General features: G+C 47.5%; 5 protein-coding genes across 5 annotated transcripts; 3 read left to right on the forward strand and 2 right to left on the reverse strand.

The window, feature by feature from the left end:
* Window positions 1-2,400: 2,400 nt before the first annotated feature.
* On the forward strand, window positions 2,401-3,192 carry N7518_006236 (sulfotransferase family protein; the record flags this gene model as incomplete). The annotated part of the gene is made up of 1 exon (XM_057187163.1): window positions 2,401-3,192. One exon carries the CDS (start codon window positions 2,401-2,403, stop codon window positions 3,190-3,192), a length of 792 nt encoding a protein of 263 aa, XP_057038866.1.
* Window positions 3,193-3,552: 360 nt separating this feature from the next.
* On the reverse strand, window positions 3,553-4,983 carry N7518_006237 (putative integral membrane protein Pth11-like; the record flags this gene model as incomplete). Its single annotated transcript, XM_057187164.1, has 6 exons — window positions 3,553-4,015; window positions 4,070-4,440; window positions 4,494-4,561; window positions 4,612-4,648; window positions 4,697-4,716; window positions 4,770-4,983. Coding segments are annotated over 6 exons (1,173 nt in total), but the record flags the coding sequence as incomplete, so codon positions are not given.
* Window positions 4,984-7,704: 2,721 nt separating this feature from the next.
* On the forward strand, window positions 7,705-9,476 carry N7518_006238 (cytochrome P450; the record flags this gene model as incomplete). The annotated part of the gene is made up of 5 exons (XM_057187165.1): window positions 7,705-7,936; window positions 7,993-8,180; window positions 8,235-8,359; window positions 8,413-9,283; window positions 9,345-9,476. The coding sequence occupies 5 exons, from the start codon at window positions 7,705-7,707 to the stop codon at window positions 9,474-9,476; spliced, it is 1,548 nt and encodes a 515-aa protein (XP_057038868.1).
* Window positions 9,477-9,656: 180 nt separating this feature from the next.
* On the reverse strand, window positions 9,657-10,578 carry N7518_006239 (class I SAM-dependent methyltransferase; the record flags this gene model as incomplete). Its single annotated transcript, XM_057187166.1, has 2 exons — window positions 9,657-10,370; window positions 10,450-10,578. The coding sequence occupies 2 exons, from the start codon at window positions 10,576-10,578 to the stop codon at window positions 9,657-9,659; spliced, it is 843 nt and encodes a 280-aa protein (XP_057038869.1).
* A 689-nt stretch (window positions 10,579-11,267) lies between these two features.
* On the forward strand, window positions 11,268-12,635 carry N7518_006240 (putative protein kinase; the record flags this gene model as incomplete). The annotated part of the gene is made up of 4 exons (XM_057187167.1): window positions 11,268-11,488; window positions 11,555-11,883; window positions 11,937-12,232; window positions 12,291-12,635. The coding sequence occupies 4 exons, from the start codon at window positions 11,268-11,270 to the stop codon at window positions 12,633-12,635; spliced, it is 1,191 nt and encodes a 396-aa protein (XP_057038870.1).
* Window positions 12,636-12,765: the final 130 nt, after the last annotated feature.

Below are 12,765 nucleotides of genomic sequence, written 5' to 3' on the forward strand. Positions count from 1 at the left end.
TTCCGACGATATCATAACAACTCTGACTCTGCATCCCTCGCTCGGGTTTTGACCTGAGTATCTGCCTATGGAGGAATTTTTTGATGACATCCCCATTATTTTCTATATCGTTACGGCATCTGGCGTCCACGTCAGGCTACCTCAGCTCCCGGTCATTTAATCGACCCAATTCTTGTTGTGCCTATCGAATACATTTTCTCATCACCGATTCGACGTCTTCAGGCCCGCTGCCTGATCATCCGGAGATACTTCGGACCGCTCGTTGCTTTTTCGGCTGATTCTCGACCCTGATGCGCCATTCCCTACATTGCCCGAATCTTCTATTGACGTACAGACTCCTCGTATCCTCCATCTTTCCTCGGGTTCGAGGCGTCTGTTCTTTGCTCTACTACTTCAACTTCACCAACCCGTCTGATTCTAGTGGCCTGAGGATCTGTTTCTCTGTGATCCTCGAGACATTGAAATGTCTACGGGATACGGAGATTGCAGGTGCCTAATGGAGGGATACAACCAATATTTCTGCAGATTTTGCAATCGATGCGAGGGCTCCGGTCATACTGCAAAGGGAAATATGGGGGACGAAATGAGCGAAAGGTACTCTTCTGTGTTCGAGGAGTACGATATTGCTGGAATACCGATGACGGTCAATTTCGGTATTTCTCATTACAAAGTCAGCGTAGTACTATAGTTAACTATCCCTTTATATCGCCCCTTGTTTCCTTAAGAGATCCCTGCAGAACTTGACCAGTCGGACCAACCTTAGAGCTGATATACAATGATGATTGAGGCAAGTGATGTTAATATGAGTATGCAGTTGTATTGAGGTACAACTTTGAACTGGCTTTTGTGAGATGTAATTCAGTGGAATTTCTTGGGACGAAAAAAGTAAGGATTTGGAAAAGCGCTTTAATAAAAAAGATAGAGAAGGAAAAAAAAGATAGACATAGCATGTCCTGGTTTCGATCCAGGGTCCTATTGTGAGTTAGTTTGATGTTTGTGAGTCAAATGGGTGTCGGTGAAACGTACCTCCGGGTTATGAGCCCGGCGCTCTTCCCCTGAGCTAACATGCTGATTGGTGGAAAATATAAGCCTTGGGTAAAATATGTATCGTGTTTTCGAGGATTTCGAGTTCTATATTTAGTAGCTACTATGTTGTACAAAAGTACCTCATCTTCTAGCAAATTGACAGCACTAGCTTCATTTTTGGAATGGGGCGACTAGTTGGTAATTCTCACCACTAGACTCATACCGATTATTCGCCTTTTATAAACATTTATTATTATTTTTGCATCTCAAAGTAGGGGTATAGAATCTCCAGGGGTGCTAGATTGTATCCCATCAGCATGTTAGCTCAGGGGAAGAGCGCCGGGCTCATAACCCGGAGGTACGTTTCACCGACACCCATTTGACTCACAACATCAAACTAACTCACAATAGGACCCTGGATCGAAACCAGGACATGCTATGTCTATCTTTTTTTTTGCATTCTTCACTTTCATTTTTTTGGTGATCTGGTAAATTTGCGGTATCATATAGGATTCTAAATTGGCTACAGCTCAAGGCATTGCTTGCATCTCTTATTTTGGACTTTGCATAGCTTTCTTCAAGTCCCTCCTAAATAATTAACTTTTATGTGGAGGATGTGCTGAACATATATCACCTCTTACCTTGTTGGTATCTAGATGTACTTTTGTAATTGTTTCATGAATCGCATTAGAACCCCAAATACTAAAGCTTCATACAGCAGAGGTATTGCGATATCCTCTGAATTACTGGTGGAAAACAGTCCCAATATTTTCCCAAGTTTGAGAATAGCCCTACATATTCGTCCCCATGCCAACTTACTCTGTTTAATTGGGTACTCTCGTTTTGATCGAGTACAAGCACGCCTATCTCGATCACACCATTCATTATTCTCAAACACAAGAGTTTCATGCTGTGGTGCAACTTCCCGCTGCCTCAGGCCATCACCGACATCACCAGCTCTACACGACACTCAGACACAGTGGAAGTGCTTGATTTACGTGCTCTTACTACCAACGCATACAGTGTTACACTCTGGGCTTCATATCCTCGACTCAAAATCCTATTCTAAAGACTCCAACCCATCGCCGATCATCCTGGGGGAGCGGAACTCCAAAGTGGGGGCCAAAGAGCGGGAGTCTCCTATCTGGCATTTATATCCATCAAAGAAACATAAACCAACTCCAATCCTGTTGATTTCCCCAGCATAAATAAGGCTCTCTGCCTTCATGACCCCGAATATCCCCAAACAAGCAAATTAGCCAGTGTCGAGGAAAAAAAGAAAAGAAGGAAAAAAAAAGAGGGTCACTCAGCCAACTTGAAACAAACCACAAGCCCACGCCAACCCAACTTAACAAACCACCCTATACAGACAAAATGGGCCAAAAGGCCTCCGTCCCACAACCCGGCACACAAATCCAAGTCATCGGCGCCGGGCTACCACGCACCGGGACCTCATCATTCAGCGAAGCGCTAGAAATCCTCCTAAACGGACCGGTGTACCACTGCGGCACGCAAATATCGAAAGGCCCACCAGGAGAGATAAAAAGCTGGATGCCAATTCTACAAAACTGGCTCAAAAAAGACGACAGCGCAAGTCGGGAAAAGATGCTCACCCTCCTGCGCCGCCGATTGGCCGGCTACGTCGCCATCACCGACTCCCCAGGCTCCGAGCTCGTCCCGGAACTCATGGAGCTGTACCCGGATGCCAAGGTCGTCTGCACCACCCGCGACCCCGTTTCATGGGAAAAGAGTATGCTCCACGTGCAGAGTTTGACTGGCGTTTGGTTTGCGCGTGCTGTCCTGCTCCCGCTGGACGGGTTGAGACATTTTATCCCGTATGGGTATTTGCTGGCGGCGCTGTGGGAGAGGCTTTATGGTGGTGTTGCTGGTCAGCATGGTCGGGAGACTTATGCGAGCCATATTGCTTGGCTGAAGGAGGTTGTGCCTGCGGATAGGTTGGTCTTCTTTGATGTTAAGGAGGGATGGGGGCCGTTGTGCGAGGCTCTGAGTTTGGAGGTTCCGGTTGGGGTGCCGTTTCCCCGTATCAATGATTCCGAGGCTATTGAGAGGTCTATTAATCATCATTTACGGAGGGGTCTTGCGCACTGGGCTTGCATATTTGCTGTGTTTGGTGTTGGGGTGGCGGCTTTCCGCATGTGGAGGTGAGACGAGGGCGAGACAATTGCATACATGTGATTGAAGGACGAGAGGTGATCATTTGGTTGCGGAGTTGGTATTTTGAATTTGTGCGATTTTTGGAAACTCTTTGGTTGGTCAAACTTCAACATTCAGCGACTTGCATACATTGGATTATGTTGGTTTCTTCAGGCCCAGGTGGAGCATCAGGCAAAAACTCACTACGATAGATCGGCTTATACAGTCATTTACATAGCCATTTACACAGAATAAGACATCTATGTCTTTTGAACATGCATTACAATATATGAACCGAAATAAATTGCCTAAATGTCACAAATAAAATTTTGTACGTCAACTTTTGAACTCGTAAGCATAAATCCGACATCATTAACCAGTTCGCTCGAGCGATGCCGAGCTTTCCCTTCCACTATCATTTATTTCAAAGGTAGTTTCGATCTTCGTGTGAGTAAAGATCCTGTTTTTGATAATACGCTCCTTGCTGGAGTTGGCCCCGCCAATGTTGTTACCCATGGGACCATCATCCTTGCTGTCGACCGTGAACATAGTGAGGCTGTTGGGATCCCTGACCTTGGAGAATCTAGATGCATACCACGGAGAAGTGTTGTTGCTTGACCATGGGTTATACTTATTCCCACTGCTGTATTCGCCGATGAAGCGAGGCACGAAGTGGGATGCAATCGCCTTGAATGACGGGATTGAGGCAGCGAATATGCCGACGTTGGTTTCGATAACTGACCAATACATGGAACCGCTGATGACGTAGGTGGGGTCCTTCGAGCTAAGCATGGCAGGAATGTAGGTAATTCGAATGATCGAGGAGATGCAAGCGCTGTAGATTAATCCGTTAGGAAGCATCCAGGCGGAGGTACTTGGGTAGACTTACAAAAGACCAAGACAGAGGATAAAGGCCAGGACAAACTTCTGTTTCTGAGGCATCTGGAGATGGAAGATTACCTTGACGGGCAAGGTATAAGTCATGAGATCGGTGACGATGTTCAAGGCGGCGTTGCATAGATAGAAAATGTTGATGTTGACGCATTTTCCAGTTCCAGTTCCAGTCCAGGCCATGCTAATGGGTTGACACTGGAATGCAGCCACGAGAACGAATGAGATGGCTTGTGCTGCGATTACTCCCATCATAACCCAGGATAGGCGAGTGAGATAGCGATCTCCGAGGCGAGTATAGAACCACAGGACGGAGGTTTTGACGAATCCGAGTGTTGCGAGATAGAACATTGAGCTCAGCCAGACAGCCTGGGGAAGGTTAGAAATGCAATGCTGTACAATATCGGGATACGCATCCTTACAAAAGAATAGTCGACGATCTTGGTCTGGTCGACATCCGCAAAATGTTTTCCAAGTCCATGTTTGACCGCTAGTTGATATTAGTTGCTGCAAAAAGTCGTAGGAGAAGCTAGAACATACTGATTATTACGACAGCTATAAATGCCCATGACAAAGCCTATTTCCATTAGTATAATATTGTAATGACAACGTCAATGTCTCTTACACAAGCGCAAATAATGAGGTCTGGAAGATGTCAGTATGGTGTTGGTAAAATAGATCAAGCATAATCTACCTACAGTCGTCAACGCCCATTTGGCCCAAGACATAAAGGCGTGCAAAGAGACGAAGAGCCAACACAACGAAGGTCAAGGTGGCAAAGGCCACACAGACGCCCACGACCATAGGGCCTTGAGAACCATTGGCACCAGCCATGACGAGGAATATGGATGATACAAGCAGAAATAAAAAGAGAGAGAAAAGACCGTGAGTTGACGTAAAGAAGGAATTAGACTAGATGAATAGTATAGATAGTTGTTTCACATGTCCCATCGAGAACGAATGATCAAATGATTAGTGTAAGCATAAACGAAAAAAAAAGAAAGAATGGTTAGCGGTACCCCAGCTTATGGGCTATACTACACATATTTATCCCTAATGCCCCTGGTACTAGTTTGAATAAAAGTCTGCGCACACTACAGACGTGAATCCTGCATGGATCTAGTAGCCTTGGAGATCCACTGTATACCATAAAAAAAGCCACAAAAGAAGAAAACATCGTAACACTTTTGAAGCCACACGAGACAGACTATCCCCACAACTAAAGACATTCATTGACCTATTCGGGCTAAAATACGCATGCCATTTATGGGTAGGCTCCCAGTCTCAAGCCACTTACGAAAAACAGAAAGAGCCCTAAGGTGGGTTTTCTAGCGCTATGATTTGTCACTCAGATATCTCTAATTGTAGGTGCAACTGTATCATGCTTTGACAAATGAAGCAGCAATCGTTTATAGGAAGCTTTGTTCCGAGACAATGAGTCATTGTGTATAGGCAGTAAAGACATACACCTGATCGAGTTGGATTGGCTCGAACAAGTATCGTGGGTCGACACATTTGTCTCGAAGACGATTATTATCATTTTCTAATTATTGGAAAGTTCACCAAGTTGAAATTCCTTATAGCCAATAAGAAAGCAGGAAAAACATGGAAGAATAGAAAACGAGAGTCCGTGGGTTCCCGCCGAGGTGGAGAGATCTGATTTATTTTTGTTTTCATGCCATCGAGATGTTCGATGCTGATCAATATCTTGATACTAATATTAAATAGTAACTAGTATGTCCTAGAGTGAATACGTTATACGGAGTGATATTGTGCTTGTATAGTCCCGATAACCCTAATTCCGACGGACAAAAGCAACTAGAACATAGCAAACCCAGCGGAACATTGCTTGAAAATTTAGACGAATCCTGCCAGATATTAATAATGTAGAGGAGGAGCTCACCGATCTAAACGATCCAGAACCCGGGGAGCTCTTGTCTATGCGCCTAATTACGGAATATGACGGAGTAACGGACGATGGATGGCCCATAGTTTGAAGCCTCACCTCGATCTGGACGACTCCAGTTGCCTTCCGAGCCCGTCCTGAGCGGAGAGTGGGCCGTTTAATAACTTCTTATTAAGCGAGATTGGCTAACTAGGTTAACTAGTTAACTAGAATGTGAAGCATCGGTGCATCTCATATGACATCAAAAACCTACACTGCACATTCTTCAAGGTACAAAGTGTGAGGAAATGGAACTTTAATAGTTACTGTGCGTACATATCTTATGTTGTACATACATATCAAGAGCCTTTTCGTAAATATTCTTAGAGATCGACTAGCAATTCAATTTATTATACTAGTAGTATATTAAGAAGCACGATACTCCGTATACTCCGTGCAACCATAGAAATTATCCGCTTTAGCAAATAGTTGATCACTAGGGCTTGGTCTGTCTCATACAATAAACCTATTTTATCTTTTCCCCTTTTTGGGAAACCAGTGGAGAATCAAAAGTCGGAGTCTAACTCGTTCCGAGTCTCCTACCGCGTTGGTGCCCTGACTAATCAACGATATTAATTCCCTCAGGTACCTGTTGTATGTAGATGCCATACAAAAGGTACAACCATAGAAAAGCTACAATATCGATTTCACCAACACTCAACTAACTAAAAAATAAAGGAATATACTCCGATTGGACCGTTCATGAAAAAAACACTAACATATTAGATTATATGGCACGATCTTTTACTTTGTGTAGTTGTGGTTCGAATCCTTTGTGACTTTTGTATGGAATTCCCTACAAAAGATACTTACTTCTAGAATTTATTGGAATTATCGTGACAGCCGAGATATTCCGATTTCCTGCCACAATTGTTGTAAGCATCCGGGTTAATGAAAATTTCGCACGAGGGCCATCATCTGCAACTTTATTTAGTCGACTCCATATGAGGAAATGAGACCTGTGAGAAACACTGGCTATCTGTAGTGGAGAACGCCAGCCTCCCGCTCCACCTTAGTGCGATGTACTCCGTCATTTCGGTCTGGCCCAGTGCAAACCCTAGAGAACCTTGAAAGTCTTTGACTCACACCCGGTGAGAAACTGCCGAGCAACTAATCCCCTGCGGAGCAACTAATCTCCTGCGCTGGTTGTTTCAAATGTTCGTGGGCAACGGCGCCTCTGAACGGCGCGTACCGAACCCGCACGGCCCCTTGACAGTTGGCAACGTCTTTCTCCATATTCAGAATATCTTTACTATTCTAGGCTACTAGGCAGTGACATCACGACGGGATCTGTGTTTTCCAGGAATAACCGCAACAGTGGATCAGCCCAAAGACGCGATTCCTTAGCAAGCGGAGTCGCAATCCTTCGACGATTTACCGATGCCCTTAGCGCAAGGACTAGCACCAAGGGGGCCAGATGCACGAGCTGTCAACTCACACGCCGAGGATATTCCAACCGTTTAGCCCTAGTTTGGTCTAGGCTTGATTCCAGGTAAATACCAGCATCGTCAGGTGTTGTTAGCTCGACATAGCCTTGGCCAATGACCTTTGGGCCCTTACTACTACAACGAATATGCTGTTTAGTGCGAATATTCATCCGCGGTCCTTCATTTCCGGAGGGGTTACTTCCTCCCTCTGTCAAAAAGACATGTTTTCATCTTCCATGCATCTGCATCCCTAAATCCGCCATGGGTCTTGCGGAAAATGTCCTGTCACTGGTGACGGTGAACAATGTCATTTTGAGTCTTGTGGCCTATGTCACGCTCAAGTTTGCCTGGCAAGTTATTTACTATCGCTTCTTCTGTCCGCTCGCGAAATTCCCCGGTCCTTTCTGGGGCTCTGTAACTCGTCTCTGGATCGCATGGCATAATCTGCAGGAGACCGAGGTACCAACTGTTTATGCGCTTGCTAAGAAATATGGTTGGTCTTGATTATATCTCCGCAAGGAATGGCTTTTTAACAAGTGGATATCTTAGGCCCTGTTGTTCGGATCACCCCAACATTGTTGCTGGTCAGCGATCATGAAAAGCTCCCGGAAGTCTACCACCGCAATGCAGACAAGACCGGACACTATATTACCGGAAGTTTCGGTGAGACCGAGTCTCTGTTCAACATGAGATCTCATAAGACCCATGCCGTGTTCAGAAAGCACGTTGCCGGACCGGTATGACGATATCCGAGTTCAATTGCAGATATCAAAAAATGACCCTCAAAATAGTACAGTTTCAGCAACATCAAAAAAATGGAGCCACTGGTTGATGTGCGCATCACCGAATGGACCACCAAGCTCAACGAAAAGTTCGCGAAGAGCGGCGAAGCCTTCGACTTCGCCTGGTGGGCAGTGTAAGCAGCGCACGCGCCAAATGAAACAATGCTCCGACTAACAAAACAACCAGCTACATGGCCTACGACATCATCAGCGAAATTGGCTTCGGCGAGCCCTTCGGCTTCATCGAAAAAGGCGAAGACATCGGCGGCCTAATCCAAGGCTTCCACGACGGCCTCCCAGCCTTCGGTCTCCTAGCCCGCCTGCACCCCTTCACCTCATGGGTAAAAACCACCTTCTTGAAAAAGTACCTCGTAGCCAAACCAGAAGACAACTCCGGCATCGGCGTGCTAATGCGTTTCCGCGACCGGCTGATCGACCAGCGCATCAAGGAGATCGAAAACGGCAAGAAAACCGACCGCACAGACCTGCTCCAGACTTTCCTCGATGCTCTCACAGAAGACGGCAAGCCCCTCGATCTGAAGTACATCCGCGCCGAGGTCCTGCTAGTCCTGCTCGCTGGCGCTGACACAACCGGCACCGCCTTCCAGGCCATGGTGCAGTTTCTCATGACCCACCCGCAGGCGTACGAGCGTATGATGGCGGAAATCGATAACGCCGCCCGCAAGGGACTCATCTCCGATATGCCACAGTACAATGAGGTCCTGGAGCACCTGCCTTTCTATGTTGGCTGTGTGAAGGAGACTATGCGTCTGTGTCCGTCTGCGCCGAATATCTTCCCCCGCTATGTCCCTGAGCCGGGGCTCGATCTTTATGGTCGCTTTGCGCCGGCGGGCACGGAGGTTACCTGTAACCCGTACCTGGTGCATCGGGATCCGAAGCTTTATGGGGATGATGCCGAGGAGTTCAAGCCGGAGAGGTGGTTGGATGCTGAGAAGGCGAAGTTGTATAATAAGTATAACTTTTCGTTCGGATATGGGTCGCGTGTTTGTTTAGGGAGGGATATCGCTATGATGGAGTTGTTCAAGGGTCCTTTGCAGGTGAGTCTTTTTCCGGCTGTGCTACGTGCTATCCTGGGGTGAGTGCTGATTTATCGTCTAGTTCTTCCGTCAATACAAGCCGGAGACTGTAAAGGGTAAGCCCGAGGCTAAGCTCATGACCAAAGGTGGTATTAGCTACTGGAGAGACGTGTGGTTGACCATCTCTCCCCGGTCAGAGGTGAAGGCTGAGTGAAGGCTTGGTTGAAGGTTGGGTCTACAGACCTGAAGATAATGCCGGTATAAGGCCTTTTGAAAAAACGCTACATTCCATTTTGCATAGGATACTGCTCAAAAATTTTCATTTCTCAAAAGTTCAATATCAATTTCCCGGTTCTGAGTCATTGCCATCCATGTACTTATATATTGTGTTTGTCTATTGTAGTGTTGCGCAGAACCAAAGCATGCGATCGTTCTCATTTGCCCACCCGGCATTCTTGACCTTGGCCAGTTCCTCGCCGATATATAGCCCCGCCTCGACGCTCCATCGCGTCCCCGTTGCCTGGCCCACATCATACCAGAAGCCCTTGATCGTCTCGACATTATGTCGGTAGTTAGCTCCTGCCGCGACGTCTTTCATCGCATAGGTCCCGCCCAGCGTATTCCCTAACTGGCGCGCGACGATCATCAAGCTGGGTCGACGGCGACAGAGACGGACCAGATGCGTCGCGACGCGGACCTGCTGGTCATAGTCCCACAGGTGGAAGAGCGAGCTCGCAAAGACGACGTCGATTTTCCCGGCTAATTTCTGGAAAATCGGGCTCGCGGGGTCCAGACAGTCGGGCGAGCTCAGGTCTCCCACGGCGAAAGTGGCGTTGAGACGGTCTCGATCGCGGAAGAGCTGGTATCCGAGATCGATAAACGGTTGCTCTATATCACATCCGTAGAGCTGGTCGCCCGGGATGCCCTGGTCGGCAAGGAAACGGATCTCCTGACCGAAGCAGCAGCCGGCCTCGAGGATTCCGGCGGTTGGATCGTCGCGGAGACGGGCCAGTATGCGCTGGTAGACTGGATGGTGGGGTAGCTGGAAGGTAAGGAAGCGTAACTGGCCGATACATGGATAGTGGAAGATTGAGTAGGCTTCGTCGCGCTACGGATGGGAGATATTAATGATTGTTAGCTAATTGAGAGACTCAAAAAAAACAAGAGAAAAGCAAGTTGCCGCGTACGAGCTTCAAGACGTGCGGGAGGACTTCGTCCGGATGGAAGCCGCTGTAGCTTTCTAGCAGCCTCTGGGCCTCGGGGTTGATGCTCTGGACCTCCTGCTGATACCATTCGGGTTTCTTCTCGGACCCCATGATTCTTCTTCGAAGGAGGGAGTAGGTATCACAGGGGACGATGATAGATGAATAAATGTACTGCTATCATGGCTGCCTTTTGTAGCGAGAGGCACGCCTTAAGAGACCTGGTCGCAGATCATTGCCGAGTATCGCAGGTGGCCATGCAGTATGGACTAGTAATAGGAGAGCAGTAGGTCTCACTGGTCCTTCGGGGGTTTAGCGGCTGAAACAAGCCTCTAGGCTGATTTCGCTCCCCGTGTCGCGATCTTTGCCTGGTCCTCTCTAATCCAGCCGTTTCTGACCTTAAAAGCGGTCATTGACGGCGTCAATCCCACTGGTCCTCGTATCCTAGTTGTCAACGGGGGTCTAAGATCAGGCAAAAGCCAGGCATTCAGGCATTCAGGCATCAAATGCAGGCATGCGACCTTACGCGCTATAACTACACCGTCGTAACCCCCTTAATACACCAGAACATGGCCTCCTGGTAGATTACTTGAATGCCTATGAATCTTTGCGTTACCACATTTACCTACGCGTCGAACCTTCCCCAGTCTTTCTCTGCGCTCAACTTCATGATGCGAGCCGTGCGAAACGCCTGGACTATTGCCGCCCATCGGGGTTTCACTACGTCTCTACCCTCCATTTCTTGTTACCGAATTTCCCGACGGTCTAGTCCGAGAGCCATAGTTGTGTCGCATCGAACAATCATGTCGCCGCCGCAGTGGACATGCACCCCGAAAGTGTTCCCTACCTCGGGACTCGAATTGCTTGACCAGTCCATCGAGCTTGAGGAAGAGACACTGTCGGATTATCAACCGGAGAATTATTATCCCGTCAACCAGGGCGAAGTATTCAATGGTCGGTATCAAACAATTGCCAAAATAGGATACGGAGTAACCTCTACAGTTTGGCTTGCGAAAGACTTGATGTAGGTGCGGTGGGTTCGCTTCAGCCCAACCAGATGATATGATTCTAATAGCATTCCTTGAACCAGTGCATCAACATATGTTGCTCTAAAGGTTTACGTAACAGGCCAAAACCGGGCCTGCGAGCGAGAGCTGCACATCTACGAGCACATGAACCTGGTGGAAACAAACCATCCTGGCAGAAACTTCGTTCGCAAACTTATCGACCATTTCTATATACAGGGTCCTCATGGTCCTCATATCTGTTTTGTTCACGAGCCTCTCGGAACGAGTACAGATATTCTAGTGAAGATGTTCCCCGGGCACAAAATGAGCCTTGATGAGATGAAGCCCGGTATCCGACAGCTACTTGTCGCATTAGACTTCTTGCACTCGGAGTGCCATATCATCCATACTGGTAATGATCAATCCGCCTGACGACCTCATATCGTAGGCCTAACACTGTTACAGATATTCAGCTGAAGAACTTACTACTTCCCGGACCAGAGACAAGCGTTCTTACCCGATTCGAGGAAGCTGAAGTTGCAGACCCATCACCCAGAAAAATGCTCAAAGACCGAACAATCTACAAGAGCTTAGGTTTCTTTCCAAAAGGTGGGCTGCCGATCCTCGCTGATTTTGGGGAAGCTCGATTGGGCGACGAAGAACATAGTGATGATATCATGCCAAACGCTTATAGAGCTCCTGAAGTGATGTTGAGATCGAACTGGGGTTATAAGGTGGATATATGGAATGTGGCCATGGTCGTGAGTGGAAGATTCTAACCTTTTGCTTAACGAGAAAATGCTAAAATTTTATATTTAGGCCTGGGACATTGTTAGCCCTCGCACCCTTATCAGTGGCAAAAATCCAGATGGCGTCTTTGATGACCGAGTTCATATGGCGGAACTGGTTGCCTTGCTAGGCCCTCCGCCACCTGAATTCCGGGAACAGAGACACCTCAGTTCGGTCTACTGGGATGAGTCAGGCAATTGGAAGGAACTAGTCCCAATTCCAGACATCACTTTTGAGAGGCTTGCTGAGAAGGTTGAAGGGAAAGACAAAGAAGGGTTCTTGCGGTGGATTCGGATGGCCTTGCAGTGGAACCCCGAGGACCGGGCGACGGCTTTGGAACTCTTATACGACGAGTGGCTGATGGAGGGGCTGTGATGAAAGGGCTGGGGGAATGAGGCAGGGATGAGCAAATAGTGGGCGAACAGAAGAAAGGTGGCAGTTAGATATGTACCATACTCAACTGCATGAGTATTCCAAAGCTACGGAATAATAGCCTTATGCTATT

Source organism: Penicillium psychrosexuale, assembly GCF_028828465.1.
Source record: "Penicillium psychrosexuale strain IBT 29551 chromosome Unknown utg000004l, whole genome shotgun sequence".
NCBI lineage: Eukaryota > Fungi > Ascomycota > Eurotiomycetes > Eurotiales > Aspergillaceae > Penicillium > Penicillium psychrosexuale.